This window comes from Crocodylus porosus, unplaced genomic scaffold (assembly GCF_001723895.1).
Source record: "Crocodylus porosus isolate Cpor-Errol unplaced genomic scaffold, CroPor_comp1, whole genome shotgun sequence".
NCBI lineage: Eukaryota > Metazoa > Chordata > Crocodylia > Crocodylidae > Crocodylus > Crocodylus porosus.
In genome coordinates this window covers 127,851,003-127,860,135 of record NW_017728906.1, presented here as the reverse complement: position 1 = coordinate 127,860,135, position 9,133 = coordinate 127,851,003, and the positions used below count along the sequence as shown (strand labels likewise).

The window sequence follows — 9,133 nt, the reverse complement described above, 5'->3', positions numbered from 1 at the left end:
AACATTTTCCAAATTTTAGAGGAGCCCTGTGGGCCAGATAGAATGGCCCGGTGGGCTGGATCTGGCCCACAGGCTGCATTTTGCCTTCCCTTGTTGTGAACCCTTATGTCCCTTCTCACAAATCTCTTTTCTAAACTGAATAGGCCTAGCCTCTTAGTCTCTCCTGTTACAGAAGCTGCTCCATACCACTAATCATCCTTGTTGTCCTTCTTTAGTTCTGCTGTACCCTTTGAGGTATACTGTGCCTGTTTCTGGTTAGCATTCAAAAGTGTGGACACACCATGGATTTATAAGGGGGCATAAGGATACATTGTTTTGTTTACAATTCCCTTTTTAAGTTATCCCTAACATTGTTTGCCTTTTTTGATGGCTGCTGATTACTGAACTGAGTAGTTACAACCATAAGCAACAGAATGTTTACAGTACAGACCACTAAGGACAGAAAGTTGTCAAAAATGTTAACTTATTTTCTATAAGGTACCCTATACATTATGCAAAACAGGCTGTAACAAAATCTGCAGACTAAGTACTTTTTTTTTTTGCTGATTAAACCCTCCCCCAAAAAACCCAACAACCCCCCCACAACCCACCAGTTATTGCAGTTCACCTTCAACAACAGCAACAAAATGCAAATAGCTCGCTTCCTCTGACAAACTGTCCAAAACAATAAGGATATTCGAGATTTAATCTTGACAAGACATTTTTACAACCAATGTTTGGCATGCGCATTATTGCATTAAAAAGTGTCCTTTGTACAACCTTGCCCAGTAACACGCAATAGTGTATATTTAGTTAGTTCTCTTTAAAGAGCACAGACCTGGGTGTTGCATCTTGGCAGGAGATTTGTTCATTGGTGAAGCTACCCGCAGGAAGATCCGCTGCCGCCAAGAGATGCGGCGGGGGGTGAGAGTGACCCCGGCAGCATTTAGAGAGTCATTGCTGCACACAGATGAAGTCCTTTTCCTTCCCTCCCCTTCACTGGAAGGAAAAAGAAAAACAAAAGGGCCACAGATAGTGTCAGCTTGAGAACAAGTGGATGCAGGTTTGTTTAATATACAATAGAAGCCATCAGGGCAGTTTCTGAGTTAGTATTATGGAGGCAGAGCAGGTTATGATCTACAGACATAAAATTGCAACAACAAAAAAAAAAAATAATAATAATTGTACTGTGACAGACAACACTGAAAAATTCATTTCATACAGCAGTCCTGAGCGAGGATTAGTACAAGGCATATGATGCTCAGCCAGAAGCTCAGAATTCAAGCTAAACTTTTCAAAATGTTCTTTTGAAAAGCTAAGAGACAATTAAGTACAAGAAAATAAATGAACATTTATCCTTCAAAAGGGTGCAATTTGTTTTCCTTTCAGCCATAATGTCAGTTTTCCCCAAGTGCGATTTGATGCAACACATCCAGAGGAAAATATTGCCCAAACAAAATCTAGAAGCTCATTTTAAGGCATTATGGCAAATGTAATCACGAGCACAAAAGGTGGAGGACTGAAGGGTAGGTGGGTCAGAAGGCTCTTGCTATGCTGCCATCCTCCCTTCCAAGCTGCAGGATAATCGCTGATGGAAAGAGAGGACAAAGAAGCGTGCCATGTGCACAGCCCTACACAAAAGGGAGCAGCCTGTGTGCTCTCTACCAGCACCAACAGCTGGAGGAACAGAGCCTTGACAAACAAGAGAAGGGACACATCCCATCATAGTGACCTAGTGATCTTAAGGACTAATCTAGTAATAGGCCACAATGGTGTGGCTGGTTGGCAGATCATACTGCTACAGGAAGGGGCTGCAAAAAACGAGGAAACAAATGCAGACAGACTTATTGCATCTTTCTACTCTAGTACTTAAGCATCTACTACTGGCTACTGCTAAAGAACAAAGATTTCGAAAGGCCTGAAGCCATTTAAGAGCCTATGTCCTGTTGACTTTCAATAAGTATAACTTCTATCACAAGCATTGGGAGAAGTTGCTGGCCAAATCCATTATAACAGCAAATGGCAAACATCCAACATATTCTTAAATAATCTTCGGACAACACTTTTGCATCTGATTTGTACCTACTGACCTCATTTGGGACATAAATGGCTTGCAGACACCTACAGTTTAACTGCCCGAAGACATATGTACTTGCCAAACAGTTCTCAACCAACCCTATTTAGGAAGAGGATTGCTTAGACAAAGCACTCAGAGAAATGGATAAAAACAGAAGCTGTCATCTCCAACAGACTGATGCCTCTTGTACCCAGAATATGACTACTATTCTGAGAGGGGCTCCAGGAACAGGTGCAGCACTGAAGGAAGTGGCAAAACAGACTATTCATTTAGATAAGGATTTTGTATTTAACATCAAATTAATACGTTAAAAGAAGGTGTCAAACATGGCCTCTAGGCCATAACTAGCCCATGCAAGTCATCCAGCCCACAGGACTGCTTGATGGCTGGACTTGGCCAACAAGGCTCATTGCTGCTCCTACCAGAGTCCCTGCAGCATCAGTGTTAATCCTCATAGCTGCTGTTTTCAGCATGGCTTTCAGCCATTTCATTCTGCTTGCATCCCTACTCCTTCCCACCACCCCCATTATCCAACCTGGCAAGCAAGAAGGGAAAAGGGGAGGAAGGTACACAAGTGACACCAGTGTTTTAGAGCGGTGCTAAAACAGTGCCTCCGGCAACCGTAGGGATTGCTGCCACCACTTGTGGGCCATTCAGCCCATGGGAAAGCACTGTCATCTGCAGCCAGGCTGTGGGACACCCAACTCAAGGGCTCACTGCACAACCACAGCAGCCTCTTATTGGAAAGGGATTCCAGTCACCTTCCATTGGTTGGGAGAGGATGACTTCCAGGAGTGGGGGCCAAATTTTCTGGTAAGTGTGCCACAAATTAAACCTACACCCTTCAAGTGCCACTACAATCCCCTTCCCCCATCCAATCTGTTGCCTTAACTTTCTACCCCCTGCTCTGACACTGTGCTGTCTGCTCCTTCCCCAGTCTGCTGTGCTCCACACAGCGGCAGCCCATGCCACTTGCAGCATGCATATTTCAGGTAGTCCAGAAAAGGGGTAGTCAACATACTAGGGGGGTGGAGGATGGTGATGCAGCACTTTCACAATACCTATCATAATACAGAGGATGGTTGTCTAAAATTAGATCACATCCTCATAAGCCTTTCTTTCTATAATACTTTACTTATGGTGCAGTCCATGGGAAAACAGCCATTCAAAGCCTCCATAGCTAGGCAAGCTTAGGAAAGCATTGGTCCCTAATATCTCAAAGTAGCAAGACAGTATCGCAGGTAGCTATAACTGTACACTCATCTGGGAAACAAGGTTTTTTGGAGAGATGACAAGTGTGAAATGCAGACAGCTCCATCCGTTACATGCACTGTCAAGACTCTACAGAATGCCACATGCGACTCCTGCCCCCCCCCACAGTACTTGCAGTAATTATATACTCTGGTTTCTCTTCAAGTTGCATAAATCTTTCGCCTTTTACTAAAGATTTCTACAGTCTCATCTTCCAGGAAAAGCAGCAGGAAGCAGAAGCTGGAGGCATAAGGGGAGGCCCCAGAGGCTTTGGCAACAGCAGTAAGTAGTGATCGGGAGTTGGGGAGTAGTGCCGGGACCAGGAACTCAGGGGACACATGTGGCCTCTGGGCTTCCAGTTGGAGAGCCCTGAATTAGAACATTATAATTGGCTAACTGAATGCAGCATCTCTGAAATCTCACTGGTTAAAAAGAGGAGAAAGCATGCAAAGTAGCTAAATTAAATCAAGTTAAAAACTTCATTTATTAGCTATGTTGCCTCAGGCAATACACTGAACAAGTCAGAAATATTCACTTATGTCAGAGTCCCGTCTGGTTTTTATTTTGTAAATCAAATTTTTCCAAGAAGACATCAGGTGGTGCTGCATCAAGATGAAGAGGCCAAATCATATCGAAGTACTCAATCCGTCTTGCTTTCTTTCTGCAGAGAGTCTACAGATTCAGAGATTTATTACCAGTTAGGCAACTCCTGCATCCAATGCTGAATACTGAACGAAGATCTACTGTGAAAAATAGTATTGGCCTTCATAGTATGTCCTATTGCTACAATACTGAAAAGTGCTGTTTGCATCCCTATTTGCCTTACACATGTTCCACATACGAGTCCAAAGGGAATAACAACTTTATTAGATAGGGGAAAACTACAGCGAGAAAGCAAGGGAGGGAAGGAAAGATAAGGTTACATGTTATTTTACGTTACAAGAAAAAGACCAATTTAAAAACAGTGACATGCAACTGCAGAAAATACTAATATTTTCTAAATTCTGTGCATCTCATGAGAGGCAATGCAGTAATTCAAGGCAGGCTTTAGAACCAGAGTCTACTTATTCATAGTTGGTAGGGTCAGAAGGGACCTGAGCAGATCATCAAGTCCAAGCCCCTGCCATGGCAGGAGAGAGTACTGGGGTCACATGACCCCAGCAAGATGTACATCAAGCCTCCTCTTAAAAACCCCCAGGGTAGGAGCCAGCACCACTTCTCTTGTTGGTTCCAGATCCTAGCCGCCCTGACCGTGAAGTAGCACCTCCTGATATCTAGCCTGAATCTACCCTCTGCCACCTTGTGACCTCTATTTCTAGTCACTCCTGGTAGTGCTCGGGGGAACATGGACTCCCCCAGTACCTGCTGGTCCCCCCCCCCACTAGTTTGTAACAGGCCACTAGATCCCCGAGCCTTCTCTTGTGGAGGCTGAACAGGTTCAAGTCCCGTAGCCTCTCCTCGTAGGGTCTGCCCTGCTGCCCCCTGATCATGCCAGTGGTCCTCCTCTAGACCCTCTCCATGTTGTCCACATCCCTCTTGACATGCAAAATTATTAAATTTGTTAGGAACTGCTATGGGTATACATTGTAGCTTCATCTATCCGTCAAGCCTTTGAATTGGTCACAAATTAAAAAACGGGAATTTGGAGGCGTTATCTTTTTGGCCGACTGTATAGCTGAGAAGGACAGACAAGCCTTTGGGTGCCAAAGTGATACCCACAGACTTTTGTCTATGTCCCTCCCAGCTATTCAGATCTTCCAGTTAAAGGTATCACTCAAAATCCTTGCCTCTCATTTTTCCCTTCAACCATCTTGGCTATATCATCACTCCTACACTACTAGAAGATTAGATCATTAAAGTGCTAACAAATATAAAAAACAAAACAAAACTCAGAACAAGATGCATACCCTCTTCTCTTGTTTTCACAACACAAACATTCTGCTACAGTAATCACTCCCATAAATTTAGAGGAATAGATGTTGTACATTTTAGTCCATGAAAGGTGCTGTATACATTTAAATTCCAATATGCTGGGTCACATGGGCTAAATTTTGTGTTGGCAACACACAGCTACTATTATGCACTTACCAGTCAGTACACACCCTTGGACACCAAACAATTTTGGAGGATGGATTGGGATTACTTTCCAAAATTCCCCTGTTATTTTAAGCAAACATCATTGCTTACTTCCTCTTCCAAAAAAAAAAACTAGTCAACTAGTGCAGCAAGCAGCTAATGTGAAACTTCTGCAATTAGCTTGGAGAGCATGTATGGAAGGATGCAAGAGGCTGTTAACATAACAGAATTTTTTCCTGCAAGTCCTTCATTAAAACAACCCCATCGTGCTTACTTCCATTTCAGAGAACGAGCCCTTTGCCCAATCTCAGTTAACTTTCTAGTAGAATTTATAATCTGAAAGATACATAGGATAATGTCACAGAGTAACAGGGACAAAAAAGGTGAACCACATTCCACATGAGCAACAAGGTTGGTTACACAACTGAAGTGATCAGTGTCTGGCCTCATTTAAAGTTGAGTGGAGAAATGGATGGAGCAGCTCTACCGTGCATTCCCACCGAGCACCTCCACAGCCATGAGTGAAATAGGAGCATCCAGCCCACTGTGCAACTATCTTTGGTTATTTCTAATCTACTCTCAGTTACTCTAGTGGCATTTCAGAATAACTATGTTCAGTTTCACTTCATATTTGCACTAGCTCTCCCTTTGGTACCTAGATTAGATGGGTACCTGCCTAAAAAAAAAAATATAAATCAGACAGACCAGCCACACCAGGGGCCTTCCTTCTGAACACCATTACCTCCCAGTCCCTCAGGGTGGGAGAGGTGCCCAGGCATGGATAGAAATGCTAAATCACAGCACACCAGAGAACAGGGCTGTCTTCATGCCATAGACCAGCCATCACCACTGAGCACCACTTATTTACTGATTACTGGAGAAGTAGCTTTTTGTCACTTTTCCTCTTCTGTAAATCCCTAGGCTTCACAGGGTTGAGAACCAACCCACCCCTCCCTTTTCTTGAGAGGAATATTTTTCAGCACAGGAAAGCCCCACGGCATCCTCAACGGCATACAGATTAAATAAATTTGTACAGCCAGGAAACTGTCTATGTTCAGCTTGTAAACCCCTCAGTGCAGCACAACAGTAGTTGCACTTAGTTTTTAAATGTATCCTTGTTCTACTTGATTCAAGTTGAAAATGCAAGAACAAAATTTCCTTTGAGGGAATACTAAACGGTTACTCTTAGTTACTGAATTACAAGCTATAAAAACAAAGAAATCCTCTCTGTCCTATCCCGTGCACGTTAGTTTGTGGATGCATCATGAACACATGCATCAACTAGGGAGGGGGACAGGAAAATCAACTGTATACCATAATGTTATAAATAATCCATCCATACTGAGATAACTCAGGGCACTACATAAGCAAAGAAAGCAGAACGTCTTTCAGGCACCACAAATAGATAATACCTGACAGAATAAAGAGCCAAAGAAGGGGGAATGGGGTACAGCTGAACAGTACAGCAACTAGCCAAATACCAGCTAGGATTTTAATGTGATATTGAACAAGTGACCAGCATGCATTTGGTATTAAAAAATTATTAACAAAAATGAATCCCAACTTAAAAGCCCTCAAGGAGGTTTCTAAAAACCCCAACTGAATTAGAGATAAAAACCAAAACACATAAATACAGTTGGAACTCTCTGTGCTTCAAAAAACCAGAGAGTCACACAGCTTCAAACAAAAGAGTTTTACATTTTGCATCAACTATCCTTTGGATCTAGCAAGCAAAGCAAGCCTTCTGGCAAATGCAAAGTATGTTGATGTGCCATTTAACTGTAGCCTGCTATAACAACTTGCCATAAAGTATGCTTTTAAGCTCCGATTAATCCTGACTGCTTTGCATCCCTCTTCTCACAGTTCACTTCTAAGTTTTATTTATGTACTTCTAAATGAGAATAATTGTTCCCAAAGCCTCTGAACAACCACCCCTTGATCCTTTACCTTGAAACCATTTGAGCTGACTAGCATATATGTAATCAAAAACAAAATTAGGAAAAGAATGGAATGCTTCAGAGATTTTTGTTTGCAAGTTAACCCTTAAACAGCCAGTACATAAGGCAACAGTAAGAAGTAGTTACCCCAATAGTCAACTAGCTGAACAATCAATATTCTATTTCCTCACTTTAATAAACTACAATTAGTAGACTGAAGTACACTAGCATGTACTTTCATTTTGGAGTCACTACATGCTATGAAGAACGGGGACCTTCTTAAGGAACCCACTGACTGCTTTGCAGAAACCGAGCAGTACGTTACACTCAAGCAGTTCTTCACTTAGCAAAAACTCTTACTTTCAAAATATATCTTTAAACATGTGCCCTCTAAAGGACAGTTATTCCAAGGTGGAAAGTCACTGAATTACGATACTTATCTGAATTATTTTGTAGTTAAATCCCTTCATGCCGACTGACCCAGGAAGGCTCTTTATTGTTGCTGCTCATGCCATGTTTTGCTTTTTTTTTTTTTTTTTTTTTAAATTTGCTTTCACTTCAACTTCTCCTTTTCTTTGATGCAACTACTTAAACAACAGCAGGGCAAATGTAGAACCTACTTTGTAGCTGGAAAAATTCAACAACAAAATCCCCAAATCCAGTATGAATAAATCACTCAGTATTTCAATTCCTGCAGCTTCAACTGGCATAAGACTACACATAAACCTAAGAAATTAGAATTCCTCCCCTAAGGGAAAAGAGAAAAAAAAAGTTAAATTCCCATCAGTTTGAATTTTTGCTGGCTGTATTTGCTGTCATTTACCTTTATTCTGAAAGATAATTTTTCTACTACTGGTTTGCTCCGAAAATGCCCCTAAACTGCTTTGCTTTCTTTTGCAGCTAAAAAGATAGTTATTGTAAGCAATCAAGTATTGCAAAGCTTTGGAAAGCTTACCAAATAGGATTTAAATTAGAGTAACCGGTCAAAAATGCACAGAAGATATGAAGGGATGCTGCAAAGAGGGGTAGAATTGGAACGGCAGTTCTCAAACTGAAACATTTCCCCCCCACCCCTTTTCCTTTTTTGTAAAGTCCATGTAATCGCATATCTTATTTAAGAGAAAAGAAACCATGCAGACCTTGTAGTCATCAGGAACAACTTACACCAAGTCATATTTCCAAGAATAAAGGAAACAAAAACTAGAGAAACCTGATTTTGCTTCCAAGTTTCGAAGAGGGTATTTTAAATGGTCTCCTTTTCCACATACACGCTTTAGTAGTTAAGCATGTAAAAAGGGCTTTCCTTAAAAACAAACAAAAATCTTTATTAATGGATTCTACTTATCAAGTAACAGATTTGACACCTAAAGATAAAATCCAATCCCGTAAAAAGAAAAGGTATTTATCTTCTATAAACAGTGGTCCCTTAACCCAAATCTATGTCCCCAGGAGCCTTGTATTCTTTTCCTTTCAGTCTCACAGTTATTTTCTATTTCCATGGATGTTAAGCTTTTGTTGGTTTACAAATGCCTATTTTACCCTACATTTGCCTTTAAGCATATAGGAATTTGATTGCAGGGTTTAAATTCCTTCTCTACCAGTTTTCGAAAGGTGATGAATACTATCAATTTACACTAGCTAGTCAACAAGAAGGTCACTATTACTCAGGACTTGACTTCATAGATTTCATAGACATTAGGGCTGGAAGGGACCTCGGGAGATCGAGTCCAGCCCCCTGCCCAAAGGGCAGGAAGTCAGCTGGGGTCATAGGATCCCAGCAAGATAAGCATCCAATTTACTCTTGAAGGTGTTC

General features: G+C 41.6%; 1 protein-coding gene across 1 annotated transcript in view; it reads right to left on the bottom strand.

Moving 5' to 3' along the window:
• The window catches only part of TBC1D4 (TBC1 domain family member 4), a 133,744-nt gene that overhangs the window by 28,469 nt on the left and 96,142 nt on the right, over positions 1-9,133 (bottom strand). Inside the window, exon 11 of the mRNA XM_019529797.1 lies at positions 818-978. Coding sequence (XP_019385342.1) covers positions 818-978 — 161 coding nt within the window. The remainder of the gene's footprint in view (positions 1-817; positions 979-9,133) is intronic.